This window comes from Bidens hawaiensis, unplaced genomic scaffold (genome assembly GCF_021521415.1).
Source record: "Bidens hawaiensis isolate Kalapana, Puna unplaced genomic scaffold, B.hawaiensis_p1.1 tig00041722_1, whole genome shotgun sequence".
NCBI lineage: Eukaryota > Viridiplantae > Streptophyta > Magnoliopsida > Asterales > Asteraceae > Bidens > Bidens hawaiensis.
This window is the reverse complement of record NW_027497389.1, coordinates 1-25,903: the sequence shown is the minus strand read 5'-3', so window position 1 is coordinate 25,903 and position 25,903 is coordinate 1. Positions and strand designations below refer to the sequence as shown.

General features: G+C 34.4%; 3 protein-coding genes across 3 annotated transcripts; 2 read left to right on the top strand and 1 right to left on the bottom strand.

Annotated features, from left to right (window-relative positions):
- Positions 1–425: 425 nt before the first annotated feature.
- On the top strand, positions 426–2,167 carry LOC143593138 (ABC transporter I family member 20-like). Its single transcript, XM_077072856.1, has 6 exons — positions 426–707; positions 1,005–1,124; positions 1,188–1,283; positions 1,362–1,514; positions 1,584–1,661; positions 1,868–2,167. The coding sequence occupies exons 1-6, from the start codon at positions 426–428 to the stop codon at positions 2,093–2,095; spliced, it is 957 nt and encodes a 318-aa protein (XP_076928971.1). The 3' UTR covers positions 2,096–2,167.
- Positions 2,168–2,952: 785 nt separating this feature from the next.
- Positions 2,953–6,605, top strand: LOC143593141 (kinesin-like protein KIN-1). Its single transcript, XM_077072858.1, has 14 exons — positions 2,953–3,169; positions 3,230–3,276; positions 3,952–3,981; positions 4,062–4,184; positions 4,275–4,300; positions 4,371–4,452; positions 4,746–4,787; positions 4,869–4,902; positions 4,980–5,055; positions 5,136–5,355; positions 5,543–5,634; positions 5,772–5,886; positions 6,111–6,293; positions 6,400–6,605. Exons 1-14 carry the CDS (start codon positions 2,953–2,955, stop codon positions 6,595–6,597), a joined length of 1,485 nt encoding a protein of 494 aa, XP_076928973.1. The 3' UTR covers positions 6,598–6,605.
- Positions 6,606–7,353: 748 nt separating this feature from the next.
- Positions 7,354–14,004, bottom strand: LOC143593142 (GPI ethanolamine phosphate transferase 2). The gene is made up of 15 exons (XM_077072859.1): positions 13,889–14,004; positions 13,685–13,814; positions 13,379–13,619; positions 13,208–13,314; positions 12,522–12,602; positions 11,841–11,893; positions 11,671–11,773; positions 11,462–11,596; positions 10,964–11,060; positions 10,730–10,874; positions 10,560–10,653; positions 8,660–9,499; positions 8,480–8,572; positions 7,988–8,271; positions 7,354–7,488 (listed from the first exon to the last, which is right to left on the bottom strand). The coding sequence occupies exons 1-15, from the start codon at positions 14,002–14,004 to the stop codon at positions 7,368–7,370; spliced, it is 2,640 nt and encodes an 879-aa protein (XP_076928974.1). The 3' UTR covers positions 7,354–7,367.
- Positions 14,005–25,903: the final 11,899 nt, after the last annotated feature.

Sequence of the window (25,903 nt, the reverse complement as noted above, 5' to 3'; positions counted from 1 at the left end):
GTTTGACACACACACACAGATATATATATATATATAATATCTAAAAATTAGTTTTCTTTATTTTTATTATGTCCAAGTACACTCCTATTACTCTCTGAGTACTCTGAGTACACCCAGCTCCCTAGTCGACCGCCTAACGATTTTTACAATCTTGGTCAATATATATAGTATAAGAATGCACAACTCCTTCTATTTGTTATTTGTTTTTTGAAACTAAAAGTGTAATAATAAATGTGACAACCCCAAAGCAAAGTAACCACAAGGATGGGGGCAATGTAGACGTGCCAAATTTCTACCCGTTCATCTGGTGGAGGTATTGTTAGCTGTCGACAGTCAGTCAATTACGATCCACCAACCGGCAGCCACGTTATAAAACTCACTCTAATGCCTCGCAAGCCATGTAACTGATAGGTATTGTTATTGCAATGGCAACGGTGGTTATCAATAAACTGAAGTTCAGCTACCCTGGGATCGACGGGCATCCGCCTCCTGGTTCAGCTCCTCTGATCGAAGACTTGTCCCTGACGCTCAACGCCGGTGATCGTTGTCTTCTGGTGGGATCCAACGGCGCTGGCAAAACCACAATACTGAAAATACTCGGAGGGAAGCATATGGTGGAGCCTGATATGGTCAGGGTTCTTGGCAGATCCGCTTTCCATGACACCTCTTTGACTTCTTCTGCGAATCTCGCTTATCTTGGTGGAGAGGTACCCACTTTACTTGAGTTTTATTCTAACCCTAATAGCTCAAGTCTTTATTGATAAACATCTTCATTTCAATCGCCCTTATATTTAATAAGTTAAACGTATGTGGGTTACTATAGATATGATATGGGTAGGCATGTAACATGTCCGGCTTGGAATGGGTTTAGATCGGAACGAGTTGGATTAAAATAATTGCACAAAATCATAAAAGGAGATAGTTACAAAAAACATTTACGCGTCTGATGTCACTCGTTATGTTGGTTATGTAAGTGCTAATAGTGAGTGGTTTGAAATGAATAGTGGAGAAGGGAAGTTGCTTTTGCTGGGTTTGATGTTGCAATACAAATGGATATTTCTGCCGAAAAAATGTTATTTGGCGTATCAGGGGTTGATCCTCACAGAAGGGCTGACCTAATTAAGGTAAGAACACACACTATTTTATGTTGAACTCCAATTTAGACTTAATCGGTGTTTCGAATTCAGGTTTTAGATATTGATCTGTCATGGAGGATGCATAAGGTTTCTGATGGTCAGCGAAGAAGAGTGCAAATATGCATGGGCCTTCTAAAGGAATTCAAGGTATTTAATATATTTTTCACTAAACCAGTTTCTTTTCGACTAACATTATTAACCGTCATGATACTTTAATTTGTATAGGTTCTTCTGCTTGATGAAATTACGGTTGACCTAGATGTACTTGCCAGGGCTGATCTTTTGACTTTCCTTAAAAAGGAATGTGAAGAGCGCGGTGCTACTATCATATATGCCACACACATATTTGATGGTCTTGAGAATTGGCCTTCACACATTGTAAGCTTTTAATCATTATGCATTTGTTTTAGAATACAGTATGCTACAATGTTATCCTCTTTATTGTAGGTTTATGTTGCTCATGGGAAGTTGCAGTTAGCATCTACTATGGACGAGGTCAAAAAGACGAGTAACCTGTCTTTAATGGTGAGTTTCACACCAAAACTTTTAAGGTCCGGTAAAACAGATTTTGAACTTCAAAGTTTATGCAATTTGTTTAAAAGAAAGTGTATTCCTACATTAGAAAGTATACAAAATAGTAAAGTCTTATGTTAGTTTCAACTTTCAACTTGAGAAATATTATATTGGCCTAGAAAGTCAAAGTCAATGGAGCAGCTTCTTTGTGATTACAGAGAACAATAGAGCAATGGCTGAGGAAAGAAAGAGACGAGGAGAGGAAGAGAAGGAAAGAGCGGAAAGCAAACGGACTTCCAGAATTTGATAGGCGTATTGATGGCACACGGGTAACTGGGGATCCGGTTCGTGTGGTCAACAATGGTTGGGCTGCTGGAAGGCTGAATTCCACTGTTGCTGGTGAAGAGAATTTCGTTTATAGTACAAACAGGGTTATTAGGCAGTAGTCATATTTGAAATCCAAGATACTATTAAACAGCACTATGAGGTTCTGTAAAATGGTCTCAGGAAAGATCAAACTTATTTTATGATTTAAACATGCACAGTATGAATCCAATCATGTGTGACACTTTGGTCAAATGTCCAATCCTGTTTTTTTTATAAATTTATAAAATATTGTTTTTCATTTAAATGATGTTTAATAACATCATGCATTATGTATCGCAAACTTAGGCCGTGTTGCCGTTTGGTGTGAATTAAATCGGAACTAATTTCGTATAAAAGCGTGTTTGGTTGGTTCAACGAATAACTGAAACTGGAATTCCACTCATCTGAATTCAGCGTTCCTTCCTAAGCAATCGTGAAATATAAACCCTACTATTCAAGTCTTTAAAATGGGGATGCTCAGCTTTCAAAACCGCTATTTTAAAATGGCGATGTTCATGGTTCGGGTTCGGATAGTTCTGATGGGACTAAGATATTTTAGAATGTAGATAGAAAAGGTTTATTGTAGGGGTGAGCAATAAACGAACCAGTGTTCTAAACCGGCAAAACTGAATTGAAGCTTACTGAAAATCTGTTGGGTTATTTTGTATTGTTGGTTAACTGAAATTGAGTGAAACGAACCATTCATATTTTCATATATTTGTAGCTTTTAAAAAGTCATTTAATGTTTTTTACCACAATTTCATGTTTTTATACCCCAATTATGGATTTATGTCTTCATTTTATGAATTTATTTCATAAAATTAAATAGTACAATAAATTACATGTCAAATAAAATATTAGAAAAATCAAAACAACTTTTTCAAGGTGAGGGTTTCTGTTTGTTAAAACAACTGCAACAGCAACTGCAACAAGAGCCATGGCGAACATACGCGTGTGCGCGAGATTTAGGCCTGCAAATTCAAATGAAAAAGAAGATGCTCAAAGTCTATGCATTACACGCTCTGATTCTCAAACCTCCTTTACTCTGCAGGATGACAAGGATGAACAGTATACGTTTAGCTTCGATAAGGTCTTCTTCGAAGACTCTGAACAAGCTGACGTCTACGACTTTTTGGCTCGTCCTATTGTTACAGGTAGCTATTCAATTATTCACCTTCCTTCTCCATCTCTTAATATGTCATCATATTTAACAGATGCTGCTGTTAAAGCAATTAATGGCACAGTCATCACATACGGACAGGTACGTATAGCAGCTAATACTGTAACTGCATTTGAATGCCTAGAAGAAGATGTTGATGGATGACAAGTCAAAACCTAGTTATTAGCAATTAAGTTTATCATAATTCTAATCCTGTAAGTTAGTTATTTATGTGCATTTGAATGTATGATGGATGACAAATTGAAACCTAGTTATTAGCAATTAAGTTTATCGTTTTGCTGTACTGTTATTTTGTTTTTGATATTATTGTGAGTGAGGGGATGATATATGGCCTTAATTAACTCCAGTAGTCCGCTCTGTACTGCTATTCAAGCGACTCCTGTATTAGAGCTGTTCCTTGGAGTAGTTTATGTAGTAGTAATTGGCTATGTTATGTTAGTGGGATATGTTGCAGTTGCTACTGCTCGTGATCATTGAGATTATTTATACTGTTATTGATTATTGAGATTATCATGTAGTCCTCTCTGGTAGCACTTTCTTGGAGTAGTTTATCTAGTAATTGCTTTGCTATGTTAGCGGATATGTTACAGTTGTAACTGCTCGTGATCAACCTTTATGTTTTCATTGCTGTAACATCCTGGAAATGAAGTTTTTTGCTAGTTATAAGTTTTTAAATGATTACATCATGTCTTCACTATTCAAATATTTGAAATGATTAAGGATTGAACTGATGAACTCTCATATGTACTTTAACAGACGGGAGCAGGGAAGACCTATACTGTGGAGGTAATATGCATTATAGGAACGTGCATTTTTTATTTTTGTTTTGAAAAATGATTGGTTGAATGATTAAACTTATTGATCAGGGAGCTAACATTCTGGAAACAGACAACCACAAGAAAGGATTACTACCCAGAGTGGTAGATGAACTCTTTGAGGCTATAAACTTGTGTGGTGAAACAACTGCTTACAAAATCAAACTGTCAATGGTATAAGGAAACTCTTTTCTTGATGACATTTGGATTAATACTTGATGAATAAGGCTGTACCTGATGCGATTTACATATTGTGACAAACAGGTGGAGATTTATATGGAAAGAGTAAGGTTAGTTACTGCCAACTAATTAAAGAATGTCTTGTATGTTTTATAACTGCAATTGGAGCGTTTCTCTCAGGGACCTTTTTGATCTATCAAAGGACAATATACAGATCAAAGAGCATAAAGGACATGGAATATTGCTATGTGGAGTAACAGAAGTAAGTTTTAATATCTCTAATATGGAAGCATTTCAGTCTTGTATTCCAGAGTGAAAAACTACTAAGAAGTTCAATCCTTCTTTACAAGCTTATAGAATGAACCTTTTTATGCATAATAGTGTAGCGACTTCATGAAATTTTAATAGTATGAAACAACTCCCCTCAGAGGGTTTATAGTTCCCATGTAACTCCTCCACATTATCGTTATTGACTTATTATTAACTCAAGAAGTGGTCATTGGGGATCAGTGTTTCAGGGCCAATTTCGAAAATAACTGATGTACTGTTTTGCAGATCTTGATATCAGATGGCGAAGAAGCATTAAAATTCCTATCTGTAAGATGATAAATTTCTGTTATGCAACATTACATTATCTAAGAAAACTGAATATTAAATATCTTAACATTGGAAATGCAGAGTGGGATAGCAAACAGAGCAGTTGGAGAGACTCGTATTCCTCTATTTATTTCTTTCTCACTCTCTCGTTCCAGGTTCATGTTAGAATTTTGTGTTGGTTGACTAATGTAGAAATGAACATGGCGAGCAGTAGAAGTCATTGCATCTACATATTTACTGTTCAGAAAGAAGTGGCAAATGAGAAAAGGTCTCTTGAACTACACTGGAATTGTTACTATTATTATTTATTATTATGTGTGTGTGTTTGAAATTACTACAAATAAACAGGGTGAGCACTGGGAAGCTTGTTCTTGTAGATTTGGCAGGGTCTGAGAAGGTGGAGAAGACGGGTGCAGAGGGGAGAGTTCTTGAAGAAGCAAAAACCATTAACAAATCACTTTCCGCACTGGGAAATGTGATTAACGCTTTGACCTCCAGTCAACAGGGAAAAGCAAATCACATCCCCTTTCGTGATTCAAAGCTTACTAGGATCCTACAGGATGCTCTTGTTAGTAGTACTATCCTTTGACCTTCGGATTGACCCGTCAACACTACTTTTGTCGTCGTATTTTTAATCCGTTCCCCTTTAACATGACCCATTTGTGATAAAACACAACCCAAATCAAGCTGGTTAAAACTGCCACACATCATGTTTCTGATTTTGATTTTGATTTGCAATTTAATTATTTGTTTAGGGAGGAAGCTCTCAGACTGCATTACTTTGCTGTTGCTCACCACGCCTATGTAACTTTTCGGAGTCTCTATCCACTCTACGGTTCGGAGCAAGGTATTCAGCTTCCTCAATAGAAATGGTGTTCCTTTAAACTATTTTGATTCTTTCAAGAATGAAAATTTATATCCATTTTCAATTCTTGATCGTTTACATCTAACAAGAATAAATTGGTTGCCTTTTATCCATGGCAGAGCTAAGCATATAAAGGCATCATCACGCAAGGAAGAAATTCATGACCAGAAACAGGAAACATCAAATGATATGATGCTGAAAATTGTTGACCTACGTGACAGAATCCTTAAAAAGGTTTGAGGTTAATAATTTCATTTGTGAATGTATTTATTCTGGTTTTGATTAATATCTAATGGGTCAAACAGACAACCACCTAATTCATTTTATTCAAATACTTACATTATTGGAATAACATAACTTTTCTAATCATATATTACACATCTTTTCCTTATTAAAAAGATCAAAAAGTTTTAGACAAAAACTGTGCCATATCAAGTTGTAGATGTGGATTTGTGCAGTTAAAAGATAAGTTGGATGCTGAGACAGTTAAGCTGATTGGGGAGGAGTTTGTGGTGGATGGGGTTTTGTGTGAGGCTGAGGAGGCGAATTCAAGGCATGAAGAATGTGGTCCTATAATTGCTTCAGAAACAATATCATCATGGAAAGAGGCAACAGAAAAACTTGTTTTGACTATTACTGAGGTAAGTATTATTTCTGTTCATATTTTTATCAGGAGTGAGCTTTTGCGATAATGCACAATATGATTCTTAGAAAATAATTAAAAAAAAGTTGTTTTTGGGATGGCAGCTAAGGAAAGAGAACCATATGTTGAAGGAAGTGAACGAATTGATGAAGGCAGAGTACGAGAAAATGATATGTGTTACCAAGACAGTCCAGGGCAGATTAAGAAAAACAGACCATTATTCGGCCTTAGTATTCGGCTTCTGTTTTCTAGCTTCCACCTGCATTTCTTTTCTGATGTTAGCTTCTTGTTTTTCATGTTGAGAGAGCAAAACTTAAGTGTTGGTATTACATGTAATAAAAGACACATACATACATGTGGCTTAGTGAATTCGTGTATTTCGGTAAAGAAACTAGTACACCTAAGAGCATCGCCAATGGGATGGGGGCACCCTTATTGTGTTGATGAAGCTCTAATGTTTAAAAGAGTGTGTGTGTGTGTGTGTGTGTGTTTGTCTAATTTGAATTTCACTTACATATAACCAAACTGTTAACATGTAATTATGATGAAGTACTAAACTAGACAACATTTATTGTTTAATGAGTACAATTGAAGCAAATAACTACAACCATTAACTCTAACGGGAGCCTCACACGCAAGTGGCTTTGTGATTCTGTGAAGGGAGGGAGACAGCAAAGGCCGGGGGGTTTCTTTGGTTGCTAACATGGAGAAGAGAGGGGTTTCGTGAGCTTCATATTAAAGGCCTAAATTGATAAATTATAATTATTGTATCTTTATCCAAAATGTGTGAAACCTGTGTTTTTCTTTTCAAACAGCTACTAATTAGAGTTACAAACATTGATCATTTACGTAACTTTTGTTAATTCTTTGTCATAAGTTATAGATTATATAATTTTAACGGGTTTATTTATATATACCGTAATTAAAAGTAAGGTAAGAACTTAATGATAGAAAAATATGGTGATGAAACTCTAAAAATATAAAATATAAATGATACAAATATGAGCTTTACAAAACTACCTCCCAAAAGGTTTTTGTTTTCTGTGTATAATCTACCTCTTCCTCCATAGACTTATGCTGCTGGTTTTTTCTTTCTCTGAGAGACTGATGCTGAAATAATATAAGTCACCGTTGAAGCAACGATAAGCACCCCAACAATGACACAAACACTCATCACTACTACATAGATGTACCTGCAATGGTAGAATAACATTAGTGATTAGTCTATCTTCTTTCATAAAATAATCATCAAATTGTCTTTATCAACCACTTTTAGAATATATTAGTTATGATTTATTGTAATCAAATTTAGACAAATTGGATTTTAATAATCCAAAACTATGACCTATTGTCTGTCCTATAGCAATTCATATTGGCAATTTGATCAATGACATTCCTAACTTCCATTTCCTTTGCCAATGACAACAATCTCACTCTTAACATGTAAGTAACTCCGTCTACCCTAATGAAGAATTAACTAATTCTTATCTCAATTAGAATGATGTAAATTGTTTTGAAATGACAAAAATGAAGGCAAACGACATAAATGAAAGTTAGGAGCGTCATGGTCAAAGTTATATTATCAGCCAGGAAGTCAAAGTTGAATTATTAAATCAAATTTGCCTTATCTTTACAATAAACCATAACTAATATACTGTATCTAATAACCATGTTCTCAACAGTAAGACTTACTTCGGGGAAAAAACGCTCCATATAAATAAATGGTTCCTCATCACCAACAGTATGATGGTGTATGCAACCAAAAGTACAGAATTCAAACCCAGTGGAACCAAACACGGGAAACCAAGAATCATCTTCACAAGTTGACCCGTATTTTTTTCGTCTATCTTTAAAAAGCTATGAGTTTCCTTCACAGAAACTGACATCACCATGCTAAGGAGAGCTAACATAGGAGATGCATATGTTATCACAAACATTATCACTCCACTCAGCACTGTTGAATGACTAGAGATTCCCTGCCAGTAACCGTCATTAGAAACAAAAAGATTAAAAAATTAATCAAAGGAAGATAACGTATTTATTAAATGTAGTTTGTTAAAAGGGTAAAATGGTCATTTTATGTAAATTTAACAAAAACTTTGATGGGAATTAGTGCTACAACCCGAACAAAATGAAAACACATGAAGTAGTATTTGAAATTAACTCAAAAGGAAGATAACATACAATGAAAGCTCCAGCAACATCTATGGTTGCTAAAGTATTGGTGTTTCCAAGGCTGAAATGGCCTGCCATTCCTAAATAATATATAGCAGCAATCTAGATTAAAAAAAACAAATAAGAAATTTGTTAAAATGCATATATTCAAGTTAATTGCAACATAAGTAAAGAGATATGAGAATTAACCTCAACCCATTGCTTAACATTTGAACCACCATGAGAAGCATAATAAATAGTAGCAATTACTTGCACAAGAAGCAATGAAATAACCATCGAATTGACAGGTTGTTGTAGCAAATGTTGTAGAAGACACCAACCAAACATGTATGTAGTCCCACTAAGGTACAAACTATCTTTAATCACCAAAACCAGATCCTTGCTTTGTAAAAACATAAACCACGGTGATGCAATAACCGTTACGGTTACAGACGTGATGATAAAACCATAAATTAGTTGTACAGCGTCATTACCAGCTTCACTACCCTGATACATTATAATATACTGTAGAACAAGTAAACCGGTACATAAGTAGCTTAGTCCAACCAAAATGACGATACTACCCCTTGACCATAAGGAGGAAAGTATATACAAACATAAGCTGGTTACGAGCAGGATGGAGATGATTTGTAAAAGTTTTATGTAAGCACTCCCGGAAATCTCAAGTGATTTGGAAATGTCGGGAAGGTGGGTCCAGTTAACACCACCTTGATGCCATCCTTTCAAAATTCTTCCAGAAATGAGAATTACTACATTTAAAAATAGCTGATGTCCGGTGGTTGACTTTATGAGTAATATCAAAAAGAAGGTTGAGGTCAAAAAATGCCATAAGTATTGTTCTTCCTCAACTAGAGAGCTTGATCCCATGCTTAAGACAATAATTACGATAACACACCCTACCAAAGCCTCGGACAGCTGGAACTTGTGATTTGGGTAGATATCTTGGCCTAGTTTGAAAAGGAGGCCCAAGAACATGACACACGAAAGAAGCATTGCCATAATTCCCAAGGAAAGTAGGCCAATGGGTTTCTGCAGCGGGTAGATGCGGTCAACCATGGATCTATCTATAGTCTATACAAAAAGGGTGTTTGGAACCAATTATTTAATCTTGCAGTAATCAGTTTTTAGTATTTAGCTTTATAATCAACTTTAAGGGTCAAGTTATTCTACAAAGGGGGACAAAAATGAGAAGGATTTGTAGCCACACAAAAAAACCCCTAAAAAAATAAAAATAGATAATAAAAAAAATCACAACTCAAAATTTAATAAAAAAACGAAAAAAGTAAAAACACAAAAATGTTTCCACCGTCCTCGTTCTCAAAAAAAAAAAGACACAATGTTGAGTGAAAAAAGATCATTGTCTCTTTCTGTTTATCATTTTGTTTTGTGTTTATTTTCGTCATTGAATGTGTCTTTTTTCCTTGACATTGTGTCTTTTTTTCTTGATATTGTGTTATATTACTCAATATTGTGTTATATTTTGTTCGGCATTGTGTTATACTTTGCAATCTATTGTGTCTTCCTTTTAGTTGTAATTGTGTCTTTTGTTCATTTTCGTCATTTCGTCATTGCGTACCGGAAGCAGCCTCTCTATCCCTATGGGATAGAGGTAAGGCTGTTTACATCTTACCCTCCTCAGACCCTACCATAGCATTGCTATTGGTGGGATATACTGAGTACGATGATGATGATGATGATGATGATGTTCATTTTCGTCATTGTGTCTTTGATCTCGGCATTGCGTCTTTTCGTCATTCTTTTTTTGAACGGGAATGATGGGGGAAACATTTTACTTTTTTATTTATATTTTGAGTTATGATTTTTTTATATTTTTTTTGAATTTATTTTTAAGGGGTTTTTTGTGTGGTCACAAATCCTTCTCACACTTCTCATTTTTGCCTCCCTTTATATTTTAACTTTACCCTCAGCTTTAAAACTGTTTTTTAAGGATAAAACAACTTATTTACTTGGTACTTTATTCATGAAAATCGCGATTAATGATTCAGTATCATATAATCACTTTCAAACCACCCCTAAGCTGATTCATTTTTAACAAAAACAAAGAACTGTTGGGACATGAAATGCTTACATCTGTTGCTCTGCTTGACAGCTGGTAGCTTGCTGTCCTTAAAAACTCATTGTATGCCAAGACAGTGCTTTTTAAGTCATCAGTGCTAGCAGGCCTACAAATATTCAGAATGTGCTTTATGTTATGTATTCCAGAGGTGTAGAACACATTGATGTTAATAACCAACTCACCTTGAAACATTCTCTGACTTCCACGACCCATGAAGAGCAGCAGCATCAAGATATAAGCTATCCAAACTTCCATACGTTGCTTGGGCTTGAAGTAACCGTAGCAACTGCCACGAATTAAGTTCCATTGCCCTTAGTAGTTGGTGATCTGTGATATTTAGAGAAGGATCAGTTGTGAATAATTCTAAGTAGCGGCTTGCTGATGTCTAAGCCCAAAAGTACTATAAAAGGTCAAACCTTGTAGTGGATTGAATAAGTCAGCAATAAGATATCCTGCACTATTTTTTGGACTAGGTATGCCGAAAAGGAGAGCCAATGTAGGAGTTATGTCAACCTGAACCAACAAAATAATACCTTCAGAAAGAAAGCACTAAAGGTGTGTGATATACATATTGTACGTGTTAATAATCTTGCAGTTTTACGGATACTGAGTTGCTTCATAGTACGCAAAATTCCTCACAAAGGAACAAGGATTGAAGAGTTCAAGTAAACAATCAAAGAAATCAAGTCAAACCAAGATTTCAGTATACAAAGGTGTGGTTAGGTACACCGTATCTTAGCATTTAGTAACAAGAGTAATCTGATTTTTAAAACTTGGACACATTGGTATGGGTTTGATAGTAGGCTGGAACCGGAATAGGCATAAGTTATGACTACTTAAAAATGTTGTTAGGGTTACACATTCATAACCAAATCTATATGCAGCAAGAATTCTCATTTTTAAGAGTGAAATACCTGATTGATGGTATCATATGTAGCTGACACATTACTGATTCCCGGGCCAATAAAAAGTGCCAATGAATCTGTTTCTTCATATGAAGAACCCCCATGATTACCGTTTTCTTGCATGCCATGATCACTAACTACCACCTACAGAGGAAACTGAAATTAGTGTGTGTGTATACATTGAATTTAAGGAGATATATATGTATACATATACAAACCAAGAGTGTTCGTCTGTGATCACTTTCTTGAGAGTGGATGATGCTCAAGTGAATCTGTTTGATAATATCATCCATTTCTTGGAGTTTGGGTCCCATCATGACACTGAAACAGAGAATCAGTAGCAACAATAAAGGCTCTTTTTTAAGCTGGGCGAGGCTAAGACACGTACCTAGTGTGCCCACCAAGATGTCCAACATGATCCAAACCAAGATAATGAAGAATCTGATATCAAATCGCAGAGAAGTTTAGTATTAGTTTGGATGTAATAACAGTTCAAATAAGTTTTATCTGTGTGTCAGGGTGGTTTACAAACAAATGCGTATCTATATTCACAGACAAATGTGGGCATGAGATTAATAAGCTAAAAGAATATAATTAGGCTAAATCTAAACCTACAATAATATTGAGACATATTAACTATTAAACAAACACACATGTATAAGTAGCAATTTAAAGCTGGCAAAGAAATTATTTTATATAGGTTCCTTAATTAGTTCCTACATGTGTGTTTTGTGTAATTAGTTATTGGTTGTTTGACTATTTGGAAAACAATATAGGTAGGTAAAGTTTCCGATTCCCACGTATATATGAATTTCAATAAAAGGATTAAAAAGGCTTAGTCGTATAAAAATTCTAATAATGATGCAGAGAACTGGAACAGAGTAAGCAGGAATGGTAAAGACAAGCTCAAAAGCAACACATTCCAATAGATGTCACAACTTGCAAAAAGGTTGGAGGATAACAAAAAATGAACAAGGTACAGATGTAATTGTCTAGTAACACCACAACAGCTCTAACATAATTATCATGGGTAAAAGCTACTATAGAATTATAATTGAAGTTAGCATACCAGAAGATTCCAGTCATCCTTGTAAAGTTCATAACTCAGATGCCGAGAAACATTGTGATCCACTTGCACAGTATCTTTAACCTATATCAAGAACAATTTTCCAAAAAAGAAAAACATATGAATTATAACAATCAAATTTACAACTTCTATGGCAAGCAGACAAACAAAAGGTGAAAGCAATCAATATATGGCAAAAAAGATTTACTTTTGAATTAAAAAAATGCTAAGAAATATTATGTAGTAAAACAAAACTATAAAAATTAATGTATTGTCCTGAACTTTCTTCCCACGTGATATTACTACACATTGACCTAAGAATACAGCAATAATTATACATTTTTCTCATTGCCATTCAAAGTGGACTGCATTCTAATTAGCACTAAATGGCCCGTTCTACTGAAGTACACTATCATCAGCTACTCTATGGTTATTCTTAATTATTACTCAAGCATTTTGCCAAAGGATATCAGAAATCAAGTCATTAGATGTAGGAAAAGAATATATGATAAGCTTAAGTTATTGATCCAATCAACGGTATCCAATTCAAGAAAGTTATATTGATTGAACAAAGTCTTATATATTGGGTTGGGGGTTTAGTCAAGACTATGTAGTCTGAATGTGTGATATACACATATATCAAGAGCTTGGTGTCCATATTATAAGTTTGTAAATGAACAAGCACTTACAAAGAAACTACTAACTCCATCATGCCTCGTAAATAATCCCGGAAACAGCTTAAGCCACGTTTCGTCACCAAGCATAACCATTTTCCAACCTATTCTGAAAAACTGGCCTGCAACGATGTATTAAGCAGCAGCCTAGCTTGTATTGTATATGACTTAAAAATCTGAGCGCACCTATAATGTTGTCTTCCAAGAGAGCTTGAGTATTGAAATTAAAGAGAACATCCAAGAATCCAGCGATTGAGCCGGTAGTGATGGCCTTCAAGCGTGGCAGAGTAACGGTGGGAGGTGCAGCCTTTGCGTGGTAAGCCAATGCCATTTTACTGGCCAACAAAGACTGGGTATACGGCATTGCATCCTTTAATGGAGGTGTATTTCCAAGAACAAACTCTGCTTGAACACCAGATACATAAAGCTTCTGGATTTATCATAGATTAGATTATGCTGTTAAATTGAATTAATAGTTCCATAGATGCATACCATTAGTATGAGTCTGTCATAAGAAGGTGGGATCTGAGACAGTTTGTGGTATAATGATTTGAGGTGATGGTTTTGCAATTGAAATTGAACATCTTCCTCAGACGACGGAGGGTGGTAACTCTCTGGTCCACTGTTTGTTTGTTTGTTTGGGATTATTATTACTCTTTATAAAGTCAAAAGATATGAAAATGAAAGGTGAAGTACCTGAGACCGGAGAGAGCTGGTTTAATGGGAAAAAACCCAAAGACGAAAAGTGAGAGGCCGGTGAGCTCAACTGCAACTGCAGCTGCTGTGACCACTGTCAACTTGCTGCACTTCATCAACGAGATTTAGGGTACCTGGAGGATTCACTCCACCATTAACTCTTTCGAGTTTTAATTTATCAGAATCTATATATATTATTATTATTATTATTATTATTATCAATGCACCATTAAGTCTCCGGCTGTTGTGACCTTTGAAGAATCATCTCAGGCTAAATTAAATTGAGTCTCCGGCGATGCTAAATTGCAATCAAGGCGACTTTCCAATTCATATTCAGGCTTCAATTGCAATGAATACGACCTTATACCTTCATTCCATCGGTTACAATTTCTACTCCGGCGACAATTAATGTTCACTTCGGTTTGTTTTCTCCCTCATTTACTACTTTTATTGCTCCTTATATGTTACATATATCAACAATGGCTGTAAAATATCATCACAATATATCAGGGTTTCCAGCAATTCGCACGTAACGCCCAGAGCAAAAGATTCACAGCGGCTGTAACACCAATTGCAGGTTTATTCTTCTCTAATTTCACTGTTACTCAACAAAAAAATTGTCAAAGAAATAACCGATGAACTGGTACAATCTGAATCTATTTTATTATTGAAGGTTGGTATGGCGGGATGAAGTTGAAATATTGAGGATGTTAAGAATGACAGCAAAAATGTCACAGGCTTCCTCACTGAAGATCTTGAAAAAGCTTAATTCAAGAGCAAATCAGAAGGTTATTAAACTGAATTTGAACATTTATGTTCTAATTTCACTGTTTCCAAACTTGATTTTTTACTGAACGTTTGACTTATTTTAGGCAAGTTTAGAAGGGTAAATCGGTTTGGGTGACGTGCAACGTTCAAGATTTAAGGAAGAAACAAGCACTCGGTGACCCTAGCAAGGTCTGGGGTAGAAATCACCAATGTTCCTTGTAGAGTTCCCGATGCAAGGTATTACTAATATGGGGATTTTTAGATTTTAACATTGTGCCTATCAACTGCTTGAAGAAATGCCTTAGTATAATCTCATTTACTCCATTGTTAATTATACTTTATCTGGTTTTTATTCACTAAGTTAGGTTTGGATTTTATAAACCTTTTGATTTTATTATCTGGTTTTTAAATTTTTGAAATTTTTATGTCTCTTTTATGTGATTTACCGTTAGGTTTAATTTGAGTACCGACACAAACGTAACCGATACCGACCAAAACGCGTGGGTCGGTTTGTGTTCAAACCGAACCAAAAACCAAAATTTTGGTTTATGTATTATTGAAAACAATTCAGTGTCATTTATTTTTGGGTTTTTCAGTTTTCATAATGGGTTCGCTTCGGTTTGTTTGTTTTTTGTTTTGTTTTGTTTTACCATCTAGGCTAGAAAATTCGGGTATAAAAAAAGGCCAACAATCATCAATTTGGTCTTGAAACTATGGGCCTAAATCTTTTTTGTTAATTAATAATGAACTGATTTATTGCCCATTTCAACCTAAACTTTAGTTCTAAATTTCTTTGTTACTTAAATACTTAGTAACCATCATGAATCACCTTATTTGCTTTCAGCCAGGAATCACTATGGGTTTATGGTTTTGAGGATCAAACCAATCATATAAAACTCTATAGGTTGTCTCTTTTGTCTTTCTCGAGTGCAGCTTGGTGAAGCTATATATCTCAAGATTAGAAGCAAAATACCTGGTTCAAGGATCAGATTAGAGACAAGTCACCTTAACCTTCTCTATGCAGCAAGGTAATTTTTTTATTTCCCTAAATACCCCCCTAGGGTTGTAGACTGCGCTCGAACTCGGATCGTTTTGACTTACCAGAGCTCGAGCTCGGCTTGTTTTGATGATTATTCGAAAGCTCGAGCTCGTCTCGTTTATTATTTATTAATTTGTATTCATTTATATTATTTTTATATATTTTGAGAACTTTTATACAAGCATAAGCTCAGCTCGAGCTCGTGTGTAGTTTGAAATTAATACATAGAAGCCCAAAAGAGTTAAAACTTAAAAAAAATACACAAGGTTCGTGAGCGCTTTACGAGCCTAAAGGAAACCATGTTCCCAAGCGTTCAAAGTAAGCGATTACCCTTTGAGGGTAATCACGCGTGGGTTGGTTTGCGTTCAAACCGAACCAAAAAACAAATTTCTGGTTTATGTTGTATTGAAAACAATTCAGTTTCAGTTTTTTAGGTTTTTTTTCAGTTTTCATAATGGGTTTGGTTTTGTTTTTTTTTTTTTTTGTTTTACCATCTAGGCTAGAAAATTTGGTAAGAAAAGGCAAAGAATCATCAATTTGGTCTTGAAACTCTGGGCCTAAATCTTTTTTGTTAATTAATAATTAACTGATTATTGCCCATTTCAACCTTAACTTTAGTTCTAAATTTTATTGTTAGTCAAATAGTTAATAACCATCATGAATCACCTTATTTGCTTTCAACCGTTAATCACTAAAGGTTTATGGTTTTGAGTATCAAACCAACCATATAAAACTCTACTTTTTCTTTCTCGTGTGCAGCCTGGTGAAGCTATATATCTCAAGACTAGAAGCAAAGTACCTGGTTCCAGGATGAGATTGAAGACAACTCACTTTAACCGTCTCTATGCTGCAAGGTAATTTTTTTTATTTCCTTAAATAGCCCACCAGGGTTGTAAATCGAGCCCAGCCCGAGCTTGACTGCGCTCGAACTCGGATCCTTTTGACTTACAGAGCTCGAGCTTGGATCGTTTGATGATTATTCTAAACCTCGAGCTCGTCTCGTTTATTAGTTATTAATTTGTATTCATTTCTATTTTTTTATATATTTTGAGAACTTTTAAACAAGCATAAGCTCAGCTCGAGCTCGTGTGTAGTTTGAAATTAATACATAGAAGCCCAAAAGAGTTAAAAATTAAAAAAAAATACACAAGGCTCGTTAACGCTTTACAAGCCAAAAGTAAAGGACCTTCCCAATACAAGGCTTGTACTCGAGCTTCATAACTAAACAAGCTTTATTCAACGATTGGGCTTGATAAGGCTCGGATCGTTTCGGGCTTTTTATCGACGATAAAATTTCGAGTAGCATGCAAGCCGCTCAGCTCGTTTTCGGGTATGTCGTTGGTGGGACTGACATTGCAATTCGGGTAAGCACATAAAATTTTAAATTTTATAATGATTATATATAATTTTTGAAACTATTATGTTAAATATTAACATGTAAATAATCATACAAATTTAGTTTGCTTGATAAAATAAAGGAAAACCTATATCACATGTGCATGGTTTGTAACATGACTCATAGTTACTTCTTGCAATCCTAATGACAGTTCAATGTTCAAACTTTCAAACTGAATATTTTAGCTCGAATACGCAAGTTATTAACTTTAATTTTCAAAACTTGACTTTCAGTTTATGAAGGCCCTTTATTTTAGTTCTTCAAATAAATTAAGAACAGTCTGTTTTACCCTTGTCATATTAAACCCTTGGCACATAATAATTAAAATTTGAGTTAGTTTTAATTATAATTTTAAATTATGGTTTCTTATAGGTGTTAATAATGCTATTAAAAGATGGTGGTATTTGCTTGAATTTGACTGCGATTTCTAATGTATTTTTAATGGTATGAAACCATGCTGACTTTTTTACGCTGGGCTTCTTTATTTTTGAGTGTATCTACTTATAATTAGTGTCAAAGTATTCAAAATTTTATTGCAGCCTGCAGGAGATACAGAGGCAGGGGCCTTTACGAAGTTGGCGAAGCATGTTGAAGACTTAACATGGAGTTAGACTTTGAAAAGCATTTAAGGGTAATTTTTATGTGTCCAACAAAGAATAGCATGTTAATGTTAGTAAAATATTTTGATATTCTAAAAAGTTTGCGCTGCTTGCGGTTTGATCTTGAAGAAGCAAAAGGACAAGAAATCACAAAGTTGCAAAATACTTGGTAAAAAAATGCAAATAAAAACGGATGATATGCATTCAATTAAATTATTCATAAAACGAAGCAGCAAAATTCGCTATTAAACAAGCTCCGCCAATTAAGTAAATAAGGAAGTGCAGCTTTTAGGTGATGCTAAAGTGGAGGAGTTGGAGATTAACTTATTTCTTGGGTGAGTGTGATTAATCAAGAATCATGACTGAGAATACAAGTTTGAAATATTAGGTTTTATGTGTTGGACTCGGTTTGCCCAAGACACATATTATTATTGATGTGGCTAGTACGTTATGATCCAAGTCGGGTCATACCCAATAACAAGCTAGACAAACACCAATAATATTTGTTTATATATGATATGATCATAACAAACAAATATTAACACTTGAGTTATTTGGAAAGGGGTTTCTAAATACATTGTACTTGTGAAATAAATAAATCATATGGATCATTTATACTTTGAGAGAGAGCATTCCATAGTGTTATTTAAGATGGTTAAATAACAATATGTGAATAATGGTTACCAAGAATGTTACCTATATTGTGTTATATTTATTTTGTGAAACAACACAATGTGAGTTTTATGATATACAACTTATTTAAAGAAAAAAAAATATATAATTTGAAATGGGTGAGAGGGTGACCGCCCTCCCCCCCCCCCTCCCCCTTTTTACTCTCTCACACTTATTTTATATTATTATGTTTTCTTTAGTAGAGACATGCATTGGATGTGAGTGGGTGCCATGGGTGGTGCTTCCATTAACTCTCTAATTCTCTTTCATTCATTCTTACAACATTTTTGCAAGTAACAAAACATTCCTCTCTTCCTTTTCTCTCCCATTTTCGGCCATAAGGAAGAACATCAAGGAGGAGTTGGTTTTTCAAGTGAATCCTGGCTAAACAAAGGTGTATTGTCGGAGGCTTGGGGTATGCTAGCTTGAGGAGCTTCCATATTCAAGTTCTTGCATTTCAATCATTCTTTCTTCACCCGGTTTTGGTTTACTTGAAAGGTAGTTTAACATGCATGAACTTATAGTGACATGCATGTGTTTGATAGTATGTATTTCGTATATGGATCCGGGTTTGGGTTTTGCATGTATAAAATTGGTTTTATACACCATAAACTAACAAGATTTAAAACATTTATTCGCTGCATTTTTGGTAAAAGTAAGGTTTTATGACTTAGATAATCTTGTTAAAACCCAACATTATGTTCTGCCACGCCACAAACACAAAGCTACTATAAACAATATTGGTTGTTTTTTGTTTTGCCTCAAACATGATTTTGAAGAACAATGCCAAATTGATAATTGTAAATTGGTTGTTTTTAATTTATTTTGCATGCCTTTTATTTTGCCTCACACAAAACTACTATAACGTATTTTGGTTCCCTATGTCGGTACATAACAAACCAAGCCCCTACCAACCAAATCCCCATCGTCTCTTCCGCCGCAACGTGCGGGCACCTCTACTTGCTATTATTATAGACATTTACATTATTTATTACATATTTACCCATCACTTAAAAATCAATTACATATTTCCCATCTCTAAATCACACATATTACATATCTCCGTATTTCATTAAATAATAACTAATTAAATGACTGTTTTACCCTTAATGACATAATTAAGGATTTGCATATATCCAATTCCTTAAAACATCAATTACATATCTCCTCAAGTTCAATCCAAACCGAGTCGATGTAAAGACGAACATATTGAACACTAATAAACCAATTGGTATCGAACTTTTTAATCAATAGTCAATATAAAAAAGTTTTGGATAAAAATTTTTTTACCAACAAAAACAACTCAAGTATAATTAAAAAGTGTACATGAGACGACGGGATTCAGAAGGAAAAAATGGTGGTAAGTGGTAACCATTTATGGCGATGATGAGATTGTCAGAAGCTTGCTGGAAAAAATCGAGCTTCCTGAAATTAGGTTGGAGAAGATGATTTGATGGTGTGGGTTTAACTCTATAATTACTAATATAACTTTGCTTTTTAACTAATTTATTAATGGTAAGAGATACATGTAACTTGGTAATTTGATATGAAAAGGGGAAATATGTAATTGCTTGTTAGGTACGAGGAAATATGTAACTAAGGGTATTAGGTAAGAGGAAATATGTAAAAATCCCTTATTATTATTATTATTATTATTACTACCACTACTACTACTATCTATATTATATTATTAAGGAGGAAATGGTAATTTCACGTCACGACGACATAAACGACATTTCACAATTGCGCAGAAAAAATAATTTGCCATTACATATTTTCGTTCTTTAAGCGTATCGTACAACTTCACGAATCTTCATGTTTTGTGTAATTACTCTTTTAATCCTTTATGGTGCCATCAATTAAAGAAGTAGCTTTGAAGAGTCGCCGGTTATTGATTTTATTATTGATTACTTATTTATCCATCCAAGAAAAACCCAGTAAAATGAAATCAATTACATTCTCCTCTTCCTAAAAAACCTAAAGCTTCTAGATGTCGCTGTATGATCAATTAAACTCAATATGTCTTCGTAGCAGGCGATTCAATGACCTTAACCTTCAATTGCCTGCCATCAACCCAAGCAAAAGCCTACAATGAATTCACCCTGGCCGTTCACGACACACATCACCTATTAATTTCCCTTGGCCATATGTTACAGCCATACAATGTTGGCCTATATATACGCCTCCCTTCCATAGCATGTGGAGTTGAAAGTCTGAATGAGTTCATTGACTTTTGGTCTAAAGCAGTATCCGTTATCTTCGTTTTCGATTCTACTTTCTTATCTTTTCATATATATATTTTAGTTTACCAATATGAAACGACTTAGCTATTAATCCAAAATGGATTATGATAGATGCCTAGATGGTATGTGCATTTAGTTTATTGTTGTTTAATTTAGTTTCTAATTAACTTATTATTAGCTCTAACTTTAATGTTAGTTTAGTTTAGGTTAGGTTTTTACTATTTGATTTAATTGAATGTGCACTCCTATTTGACGCAACTGGTTATGTGCATTTACTCGAAAAATGGTAGTAAAGTCCCTAAAGAATTTGTAAACTGTGACACTAAAGTTTAGCACTCTAATTTGACATAGCTGGTTATCACCTAATATATTAAAGAACTTGGAGAAAAGATGTTTTGAGCCTAATTCAATCCGCTAGCCTCACATGACTCATTAACTATGCTTATGTTAAAAGACCGAATTCCCTCTGTTTACTCAGCTGGCGGAGGTATCATTTGCATATTGGAATGAGCAGAATTAGTGAATTGTCACACATTATTTTAGGCCTTTGAATCATGACGGGTCAAATTTAGTTACATGTGCTTTTATTTATTCACATGTAAACCAGATTGTAACCTGTACAATCTTGAAGAATACTAGGAAAAACTGCATTTTCATAACAATTTTATGTTTCATGAGATGCATTGGTGTAACAATATATTTTTTATTATTTTTTCTATGGTCCCTTGATTGGTATTTTTATGATGCAAGTTCTGTAATCTCATAAAATTTTGGTAGGATAGCATTTAGGGAGTGTTTGGATGCATCTTTGAAATGATTTTTGTGACTTTTGGAATGATCAATTTAGAATGATCAAATAATCAGATGGTCATATTTACACTTTCGAAAGACAAAATGATGACTTTTACTTCAAAAGTAGGTTTGGCTAATGGGTCGCACAGGTTTAGGTCAAAAAGGGTCAATTCAAAAAAGAGTTTATTTGGTTTGGGACGGTTTCATGTCAGAGTGGGTTTGGGTTGGAGAGGATCGGCTTAGTTTAAAAATTGTTTATTTTTTTAAATACTGTACATTTTAAATTTGTTTTGAGTTCTTACTTCTAGGCATGCGCTTAATCCAATGTCACCATCACAAGTTGCATGTGTTCGAACGTTGGCTACGTACCCATCGTTCGTCATGTGTATTTAAATGTTGGTTATGCGTACCATGGCTGGTAAACACACAAAACCCGGCCTAGGTATGCACTTAGCCATGCAAAAAAACAGTACGCTCCGATTACTCACGCTTAGAAAAATGTAAGCTAATATATAAATATATTGTTGACAGATAAAGAATCTTTTTAGTGTAAAAAACCTTGACTCTGTCTAATTATCTTCTTGCCGTTCAAAAGTCAAAGCCAAACCTCTATAGCGTAACTAATTGGTCATATAATTCTTTAAAGTGACTTCATTTTGTCTTTTCAACAGCTTTTACATATGGCTCATATTTATAATTTATGAAGAGTAAAATGCTACCATCTGCCTTACAAAATGAAAATTGAAACTAAAAATCTGATACGTTGAATGATATGAAAGCTTATGCAGACTTACTCATGTTGGTTCAGTTTTTTTTTTTTCTGCAAGGATCTTGGATGTGTTCATCTTATCAATCATTTGTACGAAATTGCACTTTAGTTTTTGATTCATTTTTTTGTGTTCTCAAGATTGTTTTTTTTAAATTATGTATGTACTGTTATTTTAGTTGTTTCAAACTGATTGTAGAGACTTGAGACTTCAAGAAGGGTGATAATTTGTTTTTAGTTGCAGAATAATTATAAAACAAATTGTTTATTTCTTGGTAATTTGATAATCTAATTTCTGATAGCTTGTTGTATGTTTCAAGACATTATCTTTTTATAATTAGTTATTCAACAATATTAGTAAAGTTGATGCTTCTTTTTAGCTTGATTCAAATTGATTATTGAGACTTCAAACGGGTTATTAAAGTTGATGTTTACCCTGCCGCGAAGCGTAATAATAATTTATATTACATATTTTATAACATATGTAGCCGTCCTTTCGACTCACTACGTTACGCCAGTTATATTTAAGAGTATGCGCCTTCTTTCTTTTCCGACGACATTGTGGCATAGACTCACCATTCAATTCCAATTAATACCTGTAGTTATATGGTATCATAAATTGTACTAACTACGTTCCCATCCGCAGGTTGCTGCGCGCGGGCTTATAATTTGGTGTTTTCGGTTGGTTAATGTAGTTGTTTATTTCTCAGAACATGTAGTTCAATTATCACAAACAAAGCCGAATGATAAGGCAAACCTTATATATGAACAATCAAGTGATGAACCTGTACAGTTATTGAAAACGCATAAATGCTTATGTCCAAATAGACTAAACAAAAGCTAAACAAATGAAGTTAGCGTTTTGAAATAAAAACAAACAGTAATAGCACACTTGTTGTACCTACGTATGCACAAATATGGAAACTCAAGAAGTAATTTTGCTAGATCAGCTTAATATTGTATTTTGAGGAAAGGGTAGTAAAAAGTTAATAAATAAATAAATAACATTTCTTAATACGATCCATTCAGCCGAAAAAAGTAACAAAACAAATATACCTTTAGAGAAAATTATAATGGCTACACATATTCACTTGACGCCTTGGCTGCACCTTGTTATGAGCATTGCTTGCGCGGTGGTAACTGTGTTCCGCCTCACTGCTATCAAAATCTTCTCAGATTCGAATCCTTCATTTTGGAGGTTCCGCGGCGTTACCCATCCCTCCCTCCGCCTTTAATGTTCTCAAATTCGTCATTTGTATTCTTGGGAAATTCTTTCTTGTTCTTTGACAAGTCGTTCTTGTTCCCGCCTAAACCATTCCACATGGCCAGCTGTGGGGCTTGTCTGGTTGCTTCCCTGTCGGCATGGGGTGCCATTATTTCTAACCTGGAATGACAAGTCTTGTTGTCTCGAGTTTCTACTGCTCGGAAGTTTTCATCAAACTGCTGACCGCCTGCCTGCGGGCTAACGTTATTCGTGACTTGAATACCCACAGCCAACCCCACCCTTGATGAGGAACGGGGGGTTGAAGAGACCCTATCATGGCGTGACTGAGTGAAATCTTCTTAGCACTACTAGAAAATTGCTTGACTTCCTGCATCATTTTTCGTTGGAAATGTGTAGGAAACCACCATTTCCAACACATTTCCAACAAAAACAGGTTTGTAGGAAAAAGCCTCGTGAAAAATATTTTTTTACGAATTTCCAACACATTTTCTAACGCATTACCCACAAAAATATATTGTTGGAAGTTTCCAACGCATTTCAAACACATGTAATTATAACTTTTGTTTTCAATTTCTAATGTATTTCCTACGCATATTAACATATTTTCTTACGCAATCTAATTAATTTTGTTCTTTTTATTTCTTAAATTTTTCTACGCATTTCCTACGCACCTAAATAGTTTCGTTTTTATTTTCCTACACATTAATTATTTTTTTAATATTTTTATTCTATGCATTTTCAATGCATCTAATATTAGTTTAACTTTTTTTATATATTTTTTTTCCTGCATATTTCAAAAAGATTCTAACAAATAAATAAAGCTGGATGTATTATGCTAAAAATGCATAAAAAAAGTAATTTAGAACACATTTTACAAATCAACCACAGATACAATAATTTAAATTAAAAGGTTCAAAGTGCATAACTATTTTTAGAAGGATTGATTGCAAAATCAAACTACTAATTTGCACAACACTCAAATTCTCTTAAACACTTCAAGCTTTTGTATCTTTTCTTCATTTTTCATACGCTCGTTTTCCATTTCTTTCATTCAATGTTCCAAGTCTTCTCTTGCCTTCCGTTAATTTTTTGGTTGTTCTTTCATTTGGGCAGTCACTGTTAATATTCTTGGAGCAGCCAAAGTCTAATCATTTTCAAAAATAAAAATTTTGATTAGTACAAGCTCCAAGTTTTTCCATTATATAAGGTTGTTAGGTTATATATCAAACAAAACACCTGAAGATTATAATCAATGTAGGCAAGTATTATAGGCTGGGGTTTCATGCACTGAAATGGTACTTTGAAGAAGCTGCATTAAATTGAAACATGAAAGCGTTAAACTTAATTGTAAAAGATGCAAGGGATATTGAACCAATGTGTAGAAATTAACTATAAATATATCCAAAACCGGCCCTTGTAAGTTTGATCAAGCGTTTGACAACCAAATTTGAAAACTTAATAGGTATTGAAGCAACCTGCTCAAACTATTATTAATCAAAACGTCTAAAAAAACTACAATGGCCCTAACCTATTTTAGATATTAAGTTAACTTGCTAACCAATAAAAATAATCAAAGAGTTATAATGCATCGCAATCTATTTGAACTCCATTCGAGCTCTCTTTATACCTCTTATTTTGGATAAACCTCAGATATAATCCAAGCTATTCCTTAACGTAGTGACTGTTACTTTAGTCAAGCACTATTTGAACTAATATTTGTCAAATCTCCAATATTTAGTATGAATATCTAATACGACTAAAAGAATCAATATTTTTTCTTGGTTCTGATTAGCTGGAAAAAAAAAATAGATAAACAGCTTTCTTCAAGTAGGTTAAAAGTGTATAAAAACAATGATGATACCTGCACATGGTTGGTTCTTAGCATTGCCTCAAAGTTTTGCCAAGTATGGTTGAGCTTTGTCATTAGACTTCATCATTTCATTCTACAAATCAAGAAACTGTCTTTTGGTATCCAAAAGTTAGAATAAACTCAAAACAAAAGGACCTTATTTATAAACATTTCTTACCAAATAACAGAATCAAGAGTTGAACCCACCAATTCTTTGCAACCAGCCAACCAAACTTATTACCATTTTAAAAGCATCGACAGATGAGCCCAATCCTGCAAACATCAAGGCAACTAACACAAACTATGTAAAACTTACATAAAAAGATAAAACTTGACAACTATGTTGATTGAAAATCCAAAGACTCACATTGGCATTTTGTCGAACAGTTGGCATGCATAACTTCTAAACAATGTAGAAAACTCAAACTAAGTTCAATTCAGCCCCAAATTCACAACCTTACACAAGAATCTTTATAGATCAATAACTATTGTTAAAATACAAATTATCCAATGTACCAGATACAAAAGAAGTACCTGCACGATACATGAGTTTGTGATTGGGCGGGAGATGACGTTCTGCATCTTCATTTCTTCTTGCTAACTCCTGACTGCAAACATGAATAATTGAATATAGAGGGTGTGAAACCAGTGAATTAGTTTTGGCCT

What these genes read in the sequence shown, in the direction of transcription:
- LOC143593138 (XM_077072856.1), top strand. Translation starts at nt 426, where the DNA reads ATGGCAACGGTGGTTATCAATAAACTGAAGTTCAGCTACCCTGGGATC. An exon ending in TCGCTTATCTTGGTGGAGAG is followed by an intron (nt 708 to 1,004) that starts GTACCCACTTTA and finishes TGAAATGAATAG; the next exon opens with TGGAGAAGGGAAGTTGCTTT. An exon ending in GCCTTCTAAAGGAATTCAAG is followed by an intron (nt 1,284 to 1,361) that starts GTATTTAATATA and finishes TAATTTGTATAG; the next exon opens with GTTCTTCTGCTTGATGAAAT.
- LOC143593141 (XM_077072858.1), top strand. Translation starts at nt 2,953, where the DNA reads ATGGCGAACATACGCGTGTGCGCGAGATTTAGGCCTGCAAATTCAAAT. An exon ending in ATTTATATGGAAAGAGTAAG is followed by an intron (nt 4,301 to 4,370) that starts GTTAGTTACTGC and finishes CGTTTCTCTCAG; the next exon opens with GGACCTTTTTGATCTATCAA. An exon ending in CAGAGCAGTTGGAGAGACTC is followed by an intron (nt 4,903 to 4,979) that starts GTATTCCTCTAT and finishes TGACTAATGTAG; the next exon opens with AAATGAACATGGCGAGCAGT.
- LOC143593142 (XM_077072859.1), bottom strand. Translation starts at nt 14,004, where the DNA reads ATGAAGTGCAGCAAGTTGACAGTGGTCACAGCAGCTGCAGTTGCAGTT. An exon ending in CATATGATACCATCAATCAG is followed by an intron (nt 11,061 to 11,461) that starts GTATTTCACTCT and finishes TTGTTGGTTCAG; the next exon opens with GTTGACATAACTCCTACATT. An exon ending in CTTATTCAATCCACTACAAG is followed by an intron (nt 10,875 to 10,963) that starts GTTTGACCTTTT and finishes TAAATATCACAG; the next exon opens with ATCACCAACTACTAAGGGCA.